Source organism: Pectinophora gossypiella, chromosome Z (genome assembly GCF_024362695.1).
Source record: "Pectinophora gossypiella chromosome Z, ilPecGoss1.1, whole genome shotgun sequence".
Lineage (NCBI taxonomy): Eukaryota > Metazoa > Arthropoda > Insecta > Lepidoptera > Gelechiidae > Pectinophora > Pectinophora gossypiella.
Genome location: NC_065433.1, coordinates 21,942,528 through 21,962,097, shown reverse-complemented (window position 1 = coordinate 21,962,097; position 19,570 = coordinate 21,942,528). Strand labels below are relative to the sequence as shown.

Sequence of the window (19,570 nt, the reverse complement as noted above, 5' to 3'; positions counted from 1 at the left end):
TAGACGAGGAAGTTGGACGGTTTGGTGAAATAAATAAAGTGTACTTAAGGCGGCATTGTTCGCGGAACTCGTCCCGGATCGAACGATACTTGTAATGTATTGTGCAGCAACTCTCCCGACTAGCTCCCACGACCAACTTTAAATGGATTAGCGAAAGCGTTGGGAATCGCCCTGGGCCGCGCCACTTTCCAAACAGATTATGATTAATAGAATTTCCCTTTTAAATGAATTGAGAAAACATTGAGGACTTCATTATCGTCAGATTAAAGCTGTGTTAGATTGACCCTCCAAGACAAGTGAATTTACATTTAATTGTCTTATGAAGTGACAGGCACAATTCATATCGTAAGACAGGGTGAATGCATTGCAGGCAACAAATAAATATTACGCAACGATGAATGATTGATAACAGAGTGATGAATGATTTTAAATATTTTAAGAGCAGCCGCTTTACAACAGTATAAATTTTCTCTATAAGTATATTGTATATTTTAAAGAACGTCGATATATCTTTTTATGTATTTGAGATAAGTATTTTTGCATTGATGTCCGTGATAGGTTTTGTAATTAATTATGAAGCAAGATTATTAATCAAAAATATATTGGCTAAGTGCATGTCGGGCACCGCGCAGTGGAGGGTTCCCAGGCTTCGCTCGTCATTTGAAAAATCGCAAACAAACCCCTTAATAAAAAAAAAATGTTTTACGTCTCTATTTTTTTTGACGTGACTTATAGTAGATTTGCCGCAGATGGCATTAACTACTTGGCCGGACAAATGGGGAGCGCTGAAGGCTCTCACCTGGTACAACGTTTAAGACAACAGGCCTGAGGGTGCCCGTTGGATGCGAACCTCGGCTCAGGGCGTCGTCTGAGAGGAAAAATATTTGAAAGAATTAATCCTAGGGTCAATTAATTCTAATTAATTCAAAGAATTAATCGACCCTAGTGGGTCGATAGCGATAAGCGCTGAATGAGGGAAATCGTCGACCACGCCGGCGGGGTCGGTATCGGGGTCCTGAAGTGTTTGGTGTCGCGAGCTGATTGGCTGCCTCTATGGCTAGAGTAATCGGGTCGTCGGGAGTTTACGTGTCTACAGAATAGCTATGTTATAGGAACTGTTATGACTACATATATCACATTGATGACGTGACAGTTTTACTGTAGTACTGTTGACAATTTTTTTGATTTTGACCGTGAAATGGATCCTTAGTAATCAGAACTGTAGAATACTAAAGAAAAGACGGATTTTTATAAAATTTGGATCATTATTTATGGATGTATACGTAGAAATTTGACTATCACGTTGGTCTACAGATAAATCGGTTTGGGTTCTTAGTTCATCTTGTGATGGATGGACCTTCCCTTTGGGATATGGTCGTGAGCATAGCCTCTTGGGGGTTAAAACTAACTGTAAAAAAATAGAATAATGTTATGTGTATTTTTTTAAATATCACAATGATCTAGTGGGTTTTCGAAAACGAAAACTTGGATTTATCATAACCTTTTCATAGCGTACAACATATTAAACAAATCAGTATGTAGACACTAACCTATTTAATGCAAGGTAAAGATAAACATTTCCATATTTTTGTAATTTTTCACGTATTACAAGGGAGCACTACAACTTTTTGGTCGTAAAACGTAGCATCAATCTCCCATAAAGGATCCAAATAACAGACTACAAGTGCAGCATTAATTTACTTTATTTTCTTCGGAAAACGAACAGATTATGAAAATAAAACATTATGTTACAGCTATACAATATGCAAATTATAGGTATAGCATTTAATTGGGCTTGGCGTTTTTATGTTAAAAAAATACTGGCTAAGTAGCCATTTTTATGGTAAGCAAACTGCACTCGATATAATGTAAAAAATTAAGATTTTGTACCACTTTATTCACTCAACACATTTAATTAATGTATCCGTGCATACCTAATCACAACGTTCAGGTACTAATCTACTAAGGGACAAACGGACGCAGGTATATAATAAAACTGTAATGACTACGGAACCCTAAAAATATAATTTTAACATTGATGCCTGTAATAGGTTTTCTAATTAATTAGGTATGTAAACATTATTAATTATAAAATGAAACAGGTTATCGTTCTGCTACTGGGTGGTATTGAAGCATTTCTAGCACATAGTACCTATCGGTATTAAAACATACATAATATAATATAACACACACACACACTACACACACACACACACACACACACTACACACACACACTACACACACACACACACACTACACACACACACACAGACACACACACACTACTTTGTGAGACATTCTTTTGTTTAGTAAGGACATTGCAGGCTTGAATCAAGAGACAATCAGGTGATTGTCCGAAAAAGTAAGATGATTCTGAGTTTCGAAGGGCACGTTAAGCTGTTGGTCCTGGCTCATCGTCCCCCCTAGCATTATCTCATTTTTGGTCCGCTTACCCAACCTGAAGATTTGACAGGTCCAGATTTTTACAGAAGCGACTGCCTGTCTGACCTTACTACATGCGAAGGGAAAATTAGGTCACATACCTCCGAAAATGCATTTCTCGGAAATGTGGGTCTCCTCACGTTGTTTCCCTTCACCACTGAGCACGTGATAATCATTTATGATCCAAACATGAATTCGAAAACAAATTCAACAATCATTGGTTTAGGCCTGTGCTGGATTCGAACTTACGACCTCAAAGGTGGTTGTTGGTCCTGGCTATTAGCCGTAAAACATCTACCAATCCTCAGTGGAGCAGTATGATGGAATATGGTCCGTACCCTTAGTAAACCTAGGATAAAGATAAAATAAAAACATAGAGGGTTGGACGGTAATTATTAAATAAATATAATATGTATATACGTACATAAGAATAGAAATTAAATACAGTATATCGTATAATAATATATGAACACAACATACCATGTAATCTATCGCAAGATGAACTAGGTACCCACCCCTCACCGAGCTTTCTATTAGACATCATCATCATCATCTTCAATTTAAGAGCTACGCTCTTGTTGGTGCAGCATTTTCCATGCTACTTTTTTAGGGAAAAATAGGGCAGTGGTTTCCCTCTACCAACCTCTCAGCCACTCACTCCGGCCTAGTGAAGTAAGAGGCGCCCACCCCCGCGGCAAGGACGCGCCGAACAGGAATTGCCCCAGTGGAGGGCAGAGAAGATGACTCTGTCCCCCCTAGGGCCGGGTTAATGGTCTTGTATGGAACCAAGACTAAAGGCCTCATTTCCTATACCTTTAAAACAATTTCTGGCAACAGATTACACAATCAATAAACTGTGTGTAAACTCGATCGAGAGTACGATAAATCCAGTGAGTGTCTATTACGACCCTCGCCAGCTTACGGGGTCCGGTTTAAATTAATTTCGGTGCAAAGGGTTAATGCGGGAGAGCATAAGGGCAACATGAGGAAACATAGTTTTTAGTTTATAGTACACGGATAATGGTGCTAATTCCTTAAGACACCATCTAGTTTTATTTTAAGTTATATCTGTCATTTTCTTATCCTCGAAAAAGAAAAGGGACGGATGCTTGGCGGCTGTTCATTTTAAAATTAATGAGCGAATCAAATAGGTATCTAGCCGGTATGCAACCCGTTTGACGTGTGCTATCAACTTAATTCTGTCAGGTTATTGTCTGATGTATAATTTTTAGAGGGTTGTTTTAGATTTCTGCCTAAAATGACGTGGTTCCATAAAGTTTACGCCTGTCGAGCACCCATCCCTTTCTTTTTCTGCGGATAAGAAAATTATAGCTATACTTAACTTAAAATAAAATTAGATGGTGTGTGCTAAAATTAGCACCAATGTTACTAGTTAGGTATGTCTGTCAATAAATAAATTGAGCAAAGGATTTTTCGTAAAGTAAATTACAGAAAGAAAGACATTCACCTTTATTACTTTACAAAACACAGATAACATCACATTGCAAAATAAAAGGCATAAGCGCATATAGCGCAGTGAAGTAGGTATGCATTGCCTTTGTAGCTTTTGTGTTCACTAACTAGTTTCTATTTTGAGGCAACGATTTTTTTAGTTTCTAGTCGTGATAGTCCAGTTGGAAGAACGCTTGACTCTCACTGTAAAATCATAGATTCGAATCCAGTACGGGCCTAATTACTTTCGAAATCGTTTTCGAATTAAAGTTTGGATCATAAGTTATCATCATGTGCTTAGCTGTGCCCACATACCCGAGAAATGCATTTCCTGTATAGCATTTCCTCCGTGACCTGTATTGGGCTGGCTTTCTCTTCGCGGGTTGGAAGGCCATAGGCGGTCTTTTCTAAAAAAAAACCGAACTTGTCAAATTTTGAAGTTGAAAACGGAACCTGTGAAAACGGAATAACGCTAAAAAAGATGTTTTATTTTTGGTTTTTACTAAATGATGCTTTATTTATTGATCTGCATATTATATACTAGCTTTTGCCCGCGACTTCGTCCGCGTGGCGTGTTATATAAGAGAGAGATCTTTGTGTGTGTGGGAGTGCATATCAAATTTCAAGCATCTAACTTATGCAGTTTAGATTTTTTCATACAATTTTTTCCCCAATAACTCCCATTTTTCAAAATACAGCCAAAAATAAACTTTATATTTACTAAGGTATGCATGCATGCTAGATTGAATCAATTGATTGAATTGATTTTTTTTTAATTGATTGTTCATTGAGTTTTAATTTTAATACACACTTCCTCTCTTCCCTTCAACGTTGCTGTGCCCTACAGGGTCCATGTTTTAGTTCCTATGCCTATGTAACACCCCATTGTACTACATGGAATGCAATAAATAATTTAATTGAATTGAATTGAAAACATCTATCTTACGCGGTTTCGATTTTTTCATACAAATGTTTTTTTCCCGCTAACTCCCGTTTCCGTGGGAATTTTGCAATATCCTGTTGCAACTAAGGTTTAAGTTAACTAAGGTACCTGCATGCCAAAGGGCATTGAACATTTCACTATGGAGGCTGGCATAGCCTGGTGGCGCCACCTAGCGGATTTTTTAAAACTGCGGCGCACGATGAAACCTGTGCATATCGATAGGGGGCACTTTTCTGAACAAAAAAGCTTTAATGAACCTATGCTCTAAAGCGTCACGTTTTCAAGATATTTAGCTTGAAAGTTCCGAAAAGTGTTGTATGAACAAATCGATTTTACTTTTATATGCAATTGGAATATAGTGACTAAGTGATTATGCATGGAATATTAGTGTTTAATATACCACATATTTACTTTATTGAAAAATAAATAAATAGAAAATAGGTAAAATAAATATCTATAACTTACTTTTATGTGTAACTTAAAAGAAATCCATAAACGCGTCGTGAGATGTACAGCTCATGACTTATTCTCGTGGTAATCACGCTCAAAGTTATTTGCTATGATTGTCTAACAATTTCACACTTTTTGAGTTTTTATGTTTATTCAATGAAAGGCAGCTTAAATGTCTAATCACAGTGAAAGCAGGTGGGGTGTGAAAATTCGCTTTTAGGACTACTTTACTTTACAGCAGTGTATGGAACATACCTAGTTCGTATAGACACACCAACGGGGTGTGTGCCTTCAATGCAACGGGACCTTAAGCTGTTTAGTTCATAACAATCATATTACATGAACACATTGTTCAATTATTCATCGATTTTCTTAGTTGTGTTTTTATAAGTATGAAATAAAACATCGTAAAAGTAGTCATATAGTTATTTATATTTTGCTTAAAATGAAATCAATACTAATTGTTATTGAATACATACAGTGTATATACTTATAACAAATAGGCTTTTTTTATACAAATTCGTACCTATTAGGATAATGAATATCAGTCTTCTTGAATAATCAATCTTCTTCTTCATCAGAAATAATAACTTGATCTAAAAAGGCAGCAGGGGGTTGAATTGCTTGGTGCCGAGCCCATCCCATATACCAAACTATGCACATGACATGAGCACAGCACCCGAGTGTCCGTTTTCCAACTATACAGCTGCAATAGTGACCGACAAGTTTATTTCTGTTTTTCAAACTATTATTTAGCAAGATATATACAAAATAAATTCTGTTGCCTCGAGAGTATTTTAGCTCTTGTCAGCCAAGGATCACAAACTACTATGTTGTATTGATTTAAATTATAGTCAACTTCAAAATCTTCATACACTTCAATGAAAAACGTTCCGTTTTCTTTTAGGTGTTCGCCATAGTAGCTTACCACATTATCAACAGATCCTCATATGATAAGATGGGAAACTGTTGAAAGCCTTCACTTGAGTTCATAGCTTGGAAAGCGGCTCTGCGTTGATTTAAATTGTTTTGTATTACAAACTCGCACAGATAGTTTGGGGCGTCGTGCTTAAGGTATATATCGTTGATTATTTCATTTACGAGTGGGTGATCTGTCACCCGTTTTCCAAAGGCATTTATTAGGGCGCAAGCAATCCTCACTTCCTCTTTTAAATGTGGCATATTCGGTATTGCGTAGTTAGCTGGAAACGATAAGAATACTGTTCCATCAATAATGAAGTAAGTACGTCACATTTAGACTGCGTTTCCACCAGTAACATGCTAGATGCTACGTTGCATACCCTACAATCGGGTTCATTGTGCCGATCAGAATCAGACCCAATTATCTGATTGGTGGATATTAAACCTAGCAACGTAGCACATGTCAGATGAAAAAACAGCCTTACCGTTGTGCTTGCATTAATATGAACTGATTACTCTCTACTGTTACAAAAAATGCAAATATCATTTATTATACATAATTAAGTGGTAATAGTTGGCTATAAAATCTATTGAAAGCGTAAGTCTGGTACACAAGTGATACGCTTGGCGTAAGAGCTATCTCTGGCTAATTATAATAGAGATAAGTTGACGACTTTCTGTTAAAAATGTTTTGCGTTGATTACACTCCGTCTAAGACGCTACATAATGAGAGCTTCGATAAAGTAGGATATATATTATTTTCATACACGAATTTTTTTTCATATGACATTTCGATTATGAAAAGCACGATTGAGAAACGAGCCGAATTATGCATTGTCATTTTATGTATTATACTGACCAGGGACTATAATATAGATACCAGATACACTGCATACTGAGATTTTTAATTTTTGCAATGTTCAAATAAGATTACTTAGCTCTCGATCGTCAAATAAGTGGCGAGCATAATTCAGGATGTTGGGGTGCCTAGCAATATAATCTTCATTTGTCAAGTAAGACTATATAGGACGCCGAGATCTTCGGCGCGGGCCACGAACAGTGCTTACACCACAACAAAAAACATTGCTTGGCACCAACATGACTGGACATCTTGCCAAGACAACAACAACAAATTCAACAATAACACTAACAAAGTCAACAAAAATACTAACAAACTCAAGAGGAATATTAACAAACTCAACAGTGGTAACAAATACAACAGAATGAACAGGATAGAGTCTCAGAACAGAGAAAAGCGCGTGCGCACGTTGAAGATGAAAGTGGCAAACTGACTGAAAGTTCACCCGGCTGCCAATCGTCCTATTGTATTTATTGTATGATGTTGTCTCACTCACACTTATTGTATGGCTATTCGCTATCCTTGTTGATTCCGCCGCAATAATAGAAATTCGTGCAACTTTAAACAAAGGACCTCCATTTTCGTAGTTCCTGGAATTAAACGAGAAAGCAAAATGGCAGTTAATAAGTACACCATTTTGTTTCTCTTACACAGATTTCTTAAACTTCGAGAATTCTGCTTTTTAACGAGTACTAATGATGCCGCACTAAACGCATTGCGTTTATAAAAATGTAAACTTTATTTTATATTTCATTAGATCCTATCGTTGTGTCAAGTAAAATCAAGTTAAGGAGTAAATGACGCCTATATCATACATAACACAAACTGATAAACTCAGTTTGCAATTAGTAACCTTAGATAAGGTGTGCACAGTTAAGTACCTATGTACTTCCTATATAATGTAGCAAAGACAAAAACCATTAATGTTGTTGCAAGTATTTATTAATTTCATTTTTTCAATAAGATAAATATGTTGTATATTAAATAATGTTTCATGTATAATCAATCACTTTGTCACTATATTACGATTGTATATAGATAAATAGTAAAATCGATTTATCCATACGACACTTTTCGTAACTTTCAAGCTAGATATCTTGAAAACGTGACACTTTAGAGCATAGGTCCATTAAAGCTTTTTTGTTCAGACAAGTGTCCCCTATCGATTTGCACAGGTTTCATCGTGCGCCGCAGTTTTAAAAAATCCGCTAGGTGGCGCCACTGAGATATGCCAGAAAGGTTCATAGCCCTTTCAAGCGTCTAACTTAAGCGATTTAGATTTTTCATACAAAAGGATTTTCCCGCTAATTTCCGTTCCCGTGGGAATTCCGGGAATTCCTTTCTTAGTGCACCTCTACGGTACCTAAGCTATGTCCCTTCCAAATTTCAAATGCCTACATTTAGCCGTTCAGGCTATGCGTTGATATGTCAGTCACTGAGTCAGTCAGTTTCTCCTTTTATTTAGATTTGATTTTTTCATACAAATGTTTTTTCCCGCTAACTACCGTTCCCGTGGGAATTTTGTAATATCCTGTTGCAACTAAGCTTTAAGTTTACTAAAGTACCTGCATGCCAAATTTTAAACATCTTACTTGAATGGTTTAGATTTTTCATACAAAAGGATTTTCCCGCTAATTCCCGTTCTCGTGAGAATTTCGGGAATTCCTTTCTTAGTGCACCTCCACGGTACCTAAGGTATCTGCATGCTAAATTTCAAATGTCTAACTTGAGTGGTTTAGATTTTTCATACAAAAGGTATTTCCCGCTAATTCCCGTTCCCGTGAGAATTTTGGGAATTCCTTTCTTAGTGCACCTCTACGGTACCTATGGTACCTGCATGCCAAATTTCAAACGTCTAACTTGAGTGGTTTAGATTTTTCATACAAAAGGATTTTCCCGCTAATTCCCGTTCCCGTGGGAATTTCGGGAATTCATTTCTTAGTACACCTCTACGGTATCTAAGGTACCTGCATGACAAATTTCAAACATCTAACTTGAATGGTTTAGATTTTTCATACAAAAATATTTTTCCGCTAATTCCCGTTCCCGTGGGAATTTCGGGAATTCCTTTCTTAGTGCACCTCTACGTTATCTAAGGTACCTGCATGCCAAATTTCAAAAGTCTAACTTGAGTGGTTTAGATTTTTCATACAAAAGGATTTTCCCGCTAATTCCCGTTCCCGTAGGAATTTCGGGAATTCCTTTCTTAGTGCACCTTTACGGTATCTAAGGTACCTGCATGCCAAATTTCAAACGTCTAACTTGAGTGGTTTAGATTTTTCATACAAAAGGATTTCCCTTCACTACTCTGCTCCTATTGATTGTAGCGTGATGAAAAGTATACTATGACCTGTCCAGGAGTGTGAAGAATAATTGTACCAAGTTTCATTAAAATCCGTCCAGTAGTTTTTGTTTCTATAAGGAACATACAGACAGACAGACAGACAGACAGACAGACAGACAGACAGACAGACAAAAATTTTACTGATTGCATTTTTGGCATCAGTATCGATCACTTATCACCCCCTGATAGTTATTTTGAAAAAATATTTAATGTACAGAATTGACCTCTCTACAGATTTATTATAAGTATAGACAACGCTATATTTAATTTTATACTAACGACGTGACTTATTTTTGCCTCAAATGACATTAACTACATGGCTGGAAAGTGGTACATAGCCAGTCTAAAGAGGACTTCTGAGGCAATAATAGCAGAGCCACCGACGGATTTTGGGAATGGCCTCTTTTTAACGAAAATAACAAGAAAGCCTGCTGTTTCGTCGAGTACGCATTCAATGTTTACGAGGAAAGTTTTCGACGTCATCGCTCCTAAATTATGCAACAAAGTTTCGGAACGATGAAACTGATTTCATAGCAGTTTTATAATTGGGGATTTCATTTGACTCATCACTTTGTTTCCTTCTTTTAGCTTAACCTTATTTTACTTCGTTCATAAGCCCGCACGTACTTTGATAGCTCGGTGTTTCAAATTTCCCTTTAGACTCTTTTGAGCGTCTGTTCCGTTTATTCCGGGGTGGGCTTACCTAACCTGAACAAATTGACAAGCACAGGTTACGTTCCATCCCGCAGGGAAAACCAGGCTAATTTCAGATCAGGTCACCTTGTCCTGAAAATGTTGTTTAAAAGAAAATGTGGGTGTCTTTGATACACTCTCGATATATGCACTAAAACTTGAAACAAATCGACAAATACTTTGAAACTTTTGTTTCATAAGCGTCCGAGCTATATTATGTAACCGGTTTTCCAAGCGCCCCGATACCGACCCCGCCGGCGTGGTCAACGATTTCCGTCATTCAGCGCTTATCGCTATCAGCCTACTAGAGTCGATTAATTCTTTCAAATATAATCTTCTCAGACGACGCACTGAGCCGAGGTTAGCGCCTAGGGTCCCCCAGGCCCGGAGCCCTCAGCACTTCCCATTTGTTCGGCCAAGTAGTTAATGCCATTTGCGGCAAATGTACAATAAGTCACGTCAAAAAAAAGTTTTCCAAGCTAATCAAATGTCGCAGTCACAGCCGTGTTGCGAACGAGATAAGTTGTCGCGCACCTAATGAAACACGCTATAATTGCATTTATTACGCGTAACATAATATTATGAAGAAGCGGCGCACGGCTTGGGAACCCGTCTAACGTAATCAGAACAAACTTGTTATACTGTTTGTTATCCACGTTTTTCTTGACGAGTACATTTTGGAGAAACTATGGATACAGAGTATGAACAGCCTTGGGTAGAAGTGAATAAGTGAATGCCAAGGTACTGCGACAACCTGAAGACTGGGTTTAAAGAGAACACTCCGACGACACAACCTGGGGGTTAAAATGGCCACATCGAAGCAATTCATCTAAGAAAGCAATATTGCTATATGACATTTGTTTGCATTGCGCACTTACTTTTATACGCGCAAATGTCAAATTGCAATATTGCTTTCTTAGATGAATTGCTTCGATGTGGCCATTTTAACCCCCCCCCCCCCCCTGTTTTTTTTAATTAAGAATACTCGTATTCCATTTATTTTACCGAATCTATGTTTAACGCTGGAACTGCCGTTTAATGATGGCTACCTTTTTTGAAGGATTTGGCTAAATCGTTACCTTGGCTAGTTGGGAATTCAGAAATAGACCATAAACCCGTTTTAGTTCTAGACTAAAAAATCCTGGTATCTAAAAGGAATGGTTTTTTGGGTTAACCAAATACAGTTATTTGTATTTCTTATTTTTTCCACAATATCACACGTTGAAGATAGATTTATTAGCATAACGTGCCTATAGTTTCGACATTTACAACCTCGGGGTCATAAATATTTTGAAATACTTACTGGGATTTCTAAAAAGAACCAAGGAAATTAGACCAACATCCATTGATTGGTAAAGTCTCTTAGATACATATTCATATTATATGGGTGGATAAAGTACGGTAAAGTAGGTCAAGTATTAAGGGAGCTAATATTTTTTGAAATGAAAGAGGCTCGTGTTTGGCTTTTAGAATAAAATAAATTTGTTATAAAATTTACAAACAAAACACTGTCGTGTTTCAATTATTTCGTCAAATTTATGAAAATTTAACATACTCGGATATAATGTATAATTGGATAAAAATATTTCGGTGAAATGTAATAACTCACTTCTACATTCGAAGTTTTCCTTCGTTGTTAATTTTATTTTCATTTCATTGCAACTCTCAATTGCGCGATAAATAAATCAATTCTATTGGTTCATTTATATCGCATCGCGATATGCGTATGGCGTAGTAAGCCTACAAATATCTTAATAAATATTAGTCTAGACAAAAGTCACAAGTATACACACACACACACACAGTGACTAGTAGTCTAGTCACTATGGTCCTGTAGTTCACTGCCTTGCTTCTCAAATGGTGAGGCCGGTTCGAACCCCAAACTTGCGCCAAGTTATTAATTTATTTTAAGTGCAGTTTTCACTAATACAGTTGGCTGCACCATTATAAACGGCGATGCAGCTGACAGAAAGCTCGGTGAGGTGTGCGTGCGTTCATCTTGCGATGGATGTACCTCTGACTACCCCAAACGGGATTAGTCGTGAGCTAACCGACGTGTTAGTATGTGTTGCTAGACAAAACAGCCTAAGAATTACACCAGCGAATGCATGATCACGTGTCGTCATGGGGCTGTAAACGATGCCTTTGTCAGTATTGATAACGCACGCCCGACGCCCACAGTGCCAGCCCGTACAACAATCCGTTACACCTATCCTATCTTATCTATAGCATGGTATAAGAAAACCAAGTATGCTTAATCTTTTTTTTTCTTCTATCGTGTAAGGTGTGAGGTGAATTCTCAACCTCATCCACCCTGATATCAGGGTTATTATTGAGCCGCCAATGGCCCCTGACATGGCTCATGTAACGACAACTTACTTACATAAGTATGATGACGTACCATTAAATTGGTATCTCCAACATTCCAAGGACGCAAAATTAAATATTAAAAATTAAGTGAATGACTGACTTCAATCAATCAATCAATCAATAATACTTTATGACTTATGTACTTATTTAATTACTATTACTTGCCAACATATATAAAAATCATTAAAATCGTAAGTAAATCTTTTACTAAAAGTTCAAAATTGCTTTGCAAAGTAAATTAAAAACATTGGTCATGGGTAATTCATTTTTTACGAAATGTCAACGCAGGGTGGGATGACGTCAGCTGGGTTAACCTTGAAATGTTAGCTGTCACTTTTGGGCATACCTGATTTTCTTATACCATGATCTATGGTACCTAACTTATCTACAAATTTAGACTAAGCAAGACAGATATGTTTTCTTTCATATTATACAGTTTAACTTTGTGAACAGACGCGACCTCCAACCGGCATCTCGTCACAAATGTGATTCCCACACAATAGACAATAATGAACTTTACACAGCACTGCTTATGTCAGGTGTGTGTCATGTGTTCGTTACATGAGCTATGTCAGGGGTATTTAGCAGCTCAATAGGAACTCTGACAACAACCGGTCATTGATCTCACAAAGGATGAAGAACAGAAAACCAACACGACATTGGTTAATGTAGATTTTTATAATTATTTATTCTAAATAAAATATAGCCTATGAATTCCAACTAGGGCGCATGCAGACTAAAAACACTCGATCCACGATGTAACCTCAAACGACTTTAATGTTCCAATCTTTCAGGCTTTTCTATAATAGAATGCTATCTCTCTCGTTAGGATAAAGCTAACAGAGAGAGTGACTAGTAATTTCTTTTTTGTATTATTTAGTGTTTAACTATTAAAATTTGTAACATCTTGACAATAGGTTAGTTTCCAAGTAGTTAAATCAGTTACTTTTTACTAAACGTGAAAACGGGAAATTTATATGGTTTATATATGAAAAAAAAAGGTAGTATGAAAAAGCACACTGTGATGTCATAGAAAAACGTGATAAAATGTCGGACTTATTTCGGTTTTCTTGGTTAAAATTCATTAATAAGTTAATAAGAAAATATAGTACGTTTTTTGTCACCTCTAGGTCTATCTTTATTTAGTAATCAGAATTTCATAACTTATCTTAAAGCTAGTACACGATCCAATTGTCTTTAAGCTTACGATCAGCTATATTAAGTAACGACACTATGTATTCAGTAAAAGTATAATAACGATTTTGGATAGTAATCGTTAACTAGATTCAGCTGCGCTTTCGTGCTTTAAAATATGTGTGTCGTACCTATAGTTTTAAAAAACGCCTGCCAAGCGTGATTCAGACACGCGCATAGGGTTTTCCTACGGGAAGCCTTGATTTTGCCGTTGACAAACTATTTACTCCATACATAGGTATGGGTCTCAATTAGTTTACCAACTGCAAATTACTTTGTAACGACGTTTCTTCTTGTCAAATTTCATGATTCAGGTTCCCCAGTTTAAGTACCCCATAAGTATTGATTCTCGTACAACTTGTATGAAAATAAGAAGAAATCTTTGCGTTGCGTTGATTTAGAAGCTTGATTTTTTGCAGCTTCAAAGGAACTCGAAGGACATGGGGAACGCTGAGGGCTCTCGCCCGGTACAAAATTTAAATCTACAGGCCTGAGGGTGTCCAATTCACTCGGCTCAGGACGTTGTCTGAGAGGAAGAATATTTGAAAGAATTAATCGACCCTAGATAGCGATAAGCGCTGAATGATGGAAATCATCGACCACGCCAGCGGGATCGGTATCGGGGTTCTCAAGTGTTTGGTGTCGCGAGCTGATTGGCTGCCTCTATAGCTTGACTAATCGGGTTCTAAAACATAGAATCGAATGTATTTGTATTGTTTAGTAACTAAATACTGCATTGTGTCCGAAATTACTAGACCCTCTCAGCAGAGTAACTAAGTGGAGAATGCTTTAAATGCCTCGGGGTGAATAGTCTACTACGCAGTGGACCGTTTTTAAAACTGATAAAGAAATTGTGTTGTTTCGTACATGTTCAACCATTATATTGGGTTGATCAGTGACCTCCTATCATCATTCTAATTATCTTAGGACTTCGTAAATGAGTTGTCTGACTACTTCGCACTGTCGTGTACGTTTTCGTAACGCGAGTTAAAATCATATTTAAAGGAAGCGTGTCAATACGTAACTGGGTCACCGTTGTACTTATTACGAGGCGGTTCCGCTTTCATCGTTTAATCAACCACCTACGAACCACCACAATTCATTCAAAGTTATAACTTCGACGAACTCTGTTAAAACGATATCCAGGGGAAGCAGGCTTTACGCCGCCCCAGTGCAGCATTTTTTTTTGACGTGACTTATTGTAGATTTGCCGCAGATGGCATTAACTACTTGGCCGGACAAATGGGGAGCGCTGAAGGCTCTCACCCGGTACAACGTTTAAGACAACAGGCCTGAGGGTGCCCAGTTGGGCGCGAACCTCGGCTCAGGGCGTCGTCTGAGAGGAAAAATATTTGAAAGAATTAATCGACCCTAGTGGGTCGATAGCGATAAGCGCTGAATGAGGGAACCCAGTGCAGCAGCAGTAGCTATGTTTATTTAATTTACGTCTCTTTTTCGTATTGTCTATGTTACCTCGTTTCTTTTTTTTAAATTTTATGTTATAAAAACAGTTTATACGCGAACTTAGATGGCGTTTTAATAAGCTATGGGTTGGGTACGCGATATGGACTATACAGTATACTGAGGGGAAAGATTAAGCAATGATTCTAAGTTAATATCGAGCATCGCCAAAGTATACAATTGAAAATAATTTAAAAACAAAAAAGTATGAACTTTGCAACGGTAAATTCCACTTGATATCAACTCAGAATATGAGCTGAATCATCCCCCTTAGTATTCGTCACGATGTCATTTACATCCCAAATATGTTCGTACAGTTATAGGAGTATATATGGGTGTTAGTGACACGTTACCGTAACGAATGCTGAGGAGAATGATTCAGACATGATTCTGAGTTGATATCAAGTGGAATTTCCTGTCGGAAAATTATTGTAAGTAATTAACTAACTATTACAGAAACTATATGTCGTCTAAAAAAGAAACGAGGACAGTCATGCTGAATAACTACTTCAAAGAAAGGACTTTTCGTTACGATGTCACGAACACCCTGTATACTCACTCTACCACTACGTCAGTTGTGGTATTCGTATAAGGAGCGGGAAAATAAAACGCGTCGTTCTTGCGTCCGTTTTTGTTTCTATTGTTTTTCTTTTGTTTTATGATAAAAAAGTTACATCCCGTTTTCGCTAGATGGCGCTTGTCCGTGACATGCTGCCACCACCTAGGTGTCCTACAGCAATTCCAGACCCGGAATTTGTCATAATCCTTTGTTAAAGAGGAAAATATGCCACCCAATTCTAACCTATATTCTTTAATATACATTGTGTCTATTCGAAGTAAAGTAAGTACCTACATATTTTACAAGTAAATTCTAGATTAATGGAATACTTCAACTCGTCCGCCACATTAAAATGCATTGTTTTATTTTTATATCGCTTTTACAGTTTTAAAATGCAATGCAAACCTCATAAAAAGTTTAGTAAAATGCAAATACTTTCGTCTATACATTGTTAGTAATCTACGCGGTTCGTTTAATAGTGCAACTTTTATAGGGGAAGGCAATGCCACGCAATGCTTTGGAGTTCATTGCCAACTAAATGAATTCTCCATGGCGTTAATATAAAACTTCAGAAGTGTTGTGTAGCATGAAAAAAGTTTGAGACCATAGTTTCTACCTATACATAGTAGATACATATTAATACAATTTCATACTAATATAAGAAACACGCTCTTGTCGGTGTAGCTTCCTTCATGCTACGTTTTTAGGGAAAAATACGGCAGTGGCTTTCCTCTTGCCTTCCGCCCCGCAGTACTCGTACAACAAAGATTAACTTTTACATAAACTTCAATAGACTGCGGTAGATAGAATAGAATGGATAAAATAAAAATAAATAGAGTTTGTGAACACTACTTATTAAATACTGGTCAAAAGAAAATAAGTGTCACCTTATAGTTTCAACAGTTCAACTATTTATCGATAATTTTGTAAGCCCATCCTATACCCAAAATTTCGTGCTTCACTGTTGTGGAAAACCTATAGCTAATTCCCAAGGACGTCTTCAAAAAAATATATGATCATTCAGGAAATTACTTATCGGGTACTAAGAGCCCGTAAGTGAAATAATCTATAAATATAGACATATATTACATAATTTTTAAATCAAAATTCTTTTTTGAACACGAAGTTGGAAAACTTAAATTGTTGGAGGAAAAATATATCGACGCAGCGAAGCCGAAATGATTTAGTAGGGCTCTCGGCGTAATCAGCGTAATATGATATACGGCGGTGACACCCTCACCCAGGATTCGATACATATACTGCGTCAACCGCGGATTTAGCCTAATTGACGGGATAACCCGGGGTATCCACTAATCCTCATAGCTGCACTAAATTGTTTACACCACACTCGGTTTCCTTCAATTAGTAAATATAGGTATTTAGAAACCGCTACTTATATTAAATACCCGCCATATATAACGTTGGTGAAAGGTAAATTATTATGCCTACTATATTTTTTTAGTTTTAAAAGTAACTATACTTACTTACCTGTCTGAAATGTGCGTGCTCTTAATGGCAGACAATTAACTTCAGCTGAGGTAACATAAAGGAGATGGATAATTGATAATTTTGAAATGGATGCATTAACGAAAAATACTGATTTAATAAGTATAGAGCTGTTATTAAACATACGCGTATTTACATTTTATCAATATTTTGTAAAGTATTAGGAATGCGATGCAAATTTACTGACTAGATAGGTATTTATTACGAATAATTACCAACACTGGTAACAATACTGGATTTTCTGCTGTTTTTATGTGAAACGATTCAAAACGACGTATATAAAAGACGTGACATTTTGAATCCATGGAGGTGTCAACGTGTCCGTTTGAATGAAGGTTGCGAAATGTACAGGCTAAAAAATCATACCACTGTTTTGACGAGTTCAAGCCCAAGTTCAAAATAGAAGAGGTTTAACCCATACCTACTCGTACCTACATAAAATACATGTTTGAGAAGATGTACTTTGTATAATAGAACAAAGGAACATTAACAACAATTTGGGTCACATATTTAGCCAGCTGAGTAAAACAAATAAGTACCTATACATAACATTATGTTATATGTTATATTTTCGGTTGATACTTTCCTCTTTATCAAAGCAACATTTTTGAGTGATTTCATAAGACATTTACATAAATAGGTCAACTGTAATACTTGGTAAGAATACTAATAATTATATGAGTAGGTTTCTCTTTAAAAAATCGCAATTGTATGTGGACTTGCAAAGGGTTTATCAAGGAAATGAAGTCGCGAGCCACAGGTAGATACAAATAAAATCGCACAGCTATCACTTACCTGCGAAAGTCTCGGCTCCAGCACGCGTAGATGACGGGGTTCATCGACGAGTTGATCCAGCCCAGCCAGGTCACCACCACGTTCACCACCTCCTCGTGCGCGATGCAGCTCGAGCAGATCCCAGACAGCAGGTTCACCACAAAAAACGGTAGCCAGCACACAATGAATACACCCATCACAATGCCCAATGTTTTAGCCGCCTTCTTCTCCTTAGCAAACTTTGCCAATTTGCGCGACAGCGAAAAGTTCTTGGTCAAATGTTTGTTGTGAGCGACATTGCTAAGTCGAGTGGTGGAGCGCGAGAGTCCGTTGTTCTGCATGGCAGTCAGCGGTTCCTGGTCGGCGTCGTCGGGCGTGCACGCGCCGTGACACGCGTCGCCGCGCTGGCGCACTGTGCCGCCGCGGTGAATGCGCAGCGTCAGCTCCAACTCGCCGCTGGGGCGCATCACCTGCTTAGTGCCGATCTTCAGGGAACGGGTCTGGATTGTGGCCGCTCGGTATATCTTGTAATACGTAAACACCATCACGAATAGCGGCAGGTAGAATGAGATCGTCGATGAGAAAATGATGTACTCCAGGTTCTCAGTGAAGGGGCACTTGTAGATGGGGACCTTTTCTGCTCGGACGGCTCGCCACCAAGCGATCGCGGGGAAGGATATCGCGCCGGAACATATCCACACGGCCGCTATTAGGAAAGCAGCTCTTTTTCCACTCATTCGCATCGGATATGTGATAGGGTCAGTAATGGCCCAGTATCGATCCAATGATATCACGCACAGATTGAGAATCGAAGCGGTGCTGAACAGGACATCCAGGGATCGCCAGACGTCGCACCAATCCATGCCGAAAAACCATGTATGTTCGAGCACTTCGTAGAGGGCCGAGAACGGCATTACGACTAGTCCCACGAGGCAGTCGGCGACAGCCAAGGACGTCACGAAGTAGTTGGTTGAAGTGTGCAGGTACCTCTCCCTCACCACGGCCAGGATGACGAGCATGTTGCCGAAGACGGTGGTGAGGGAGAATATCAACAGGAAGGACACGAGCAGCGAGCGTTCCCTGAGCAGCTTCACGTACTCGTTCCATAGTGTGTGCGGGGTGCCACTGGCGTTCATCGAGGTGTAGTTGTCGAAGGTGTTGTTGAACTCAACGACCGCGTTGACCGCGCGCGAGAAGGTGTCCAGCAGGAGCGGTGGCTGCGCTTCGCCCCGCTCCTCTGTCTCTAGACTCATATTCATCGTGAGTTGATAAGTAGGAACTTGAACACTAACGCCATGGCTGGTGTTTATGTTTCCCCGGCTTCGTGCGAAGCCATTTGGAAACTACGTTCTTGGCAGCCATTGTATTCAGACTTCCCATTTGCTGGCACATGTTTTGTTGGCATATTTTTTCCTCATTTTCAGATACGTTTGCTTGATTCTGCAACAAAAGATACAGATAAATGAGTTCTATGTTGTGATGAAAATTTTAGAGCGGAGCGTAATCGGGAAGAAAATGTGTTCGTATGTCGTACACATGTTTATTTAATTGGAGCGGGTGCCTAATCTCGTCGCCTCACATTTGTCGTCATCATCGGCAG

The 19,570-nt window shown here is 38.2% G+C and overlaps 1 protein-coding gene across 1 annotated transcript in view; it reads right to left on the bottom strand.

Moving 5' to 3' along the window:
• Window positions 1-19,223, bottom strand: part of LOC126379747 (dopamine receptor 2-like) — a 42,439-nt gene extending 23,216 nt beyond the window's left edge. Inside the window, exon 1 of the mRNA XM_050028564.1 lies at window positions 17,992-19,223. Within this exon, the coding sequence (XP_049884521.1) occupies window positions 17,992-19,223 (1,232 nt within the window). The remainder of the gene's footprint in view (window positions 1-17,991) is intronic.
• Window positions 19,224-19,570: the final 347 nt, after the last annotated feature.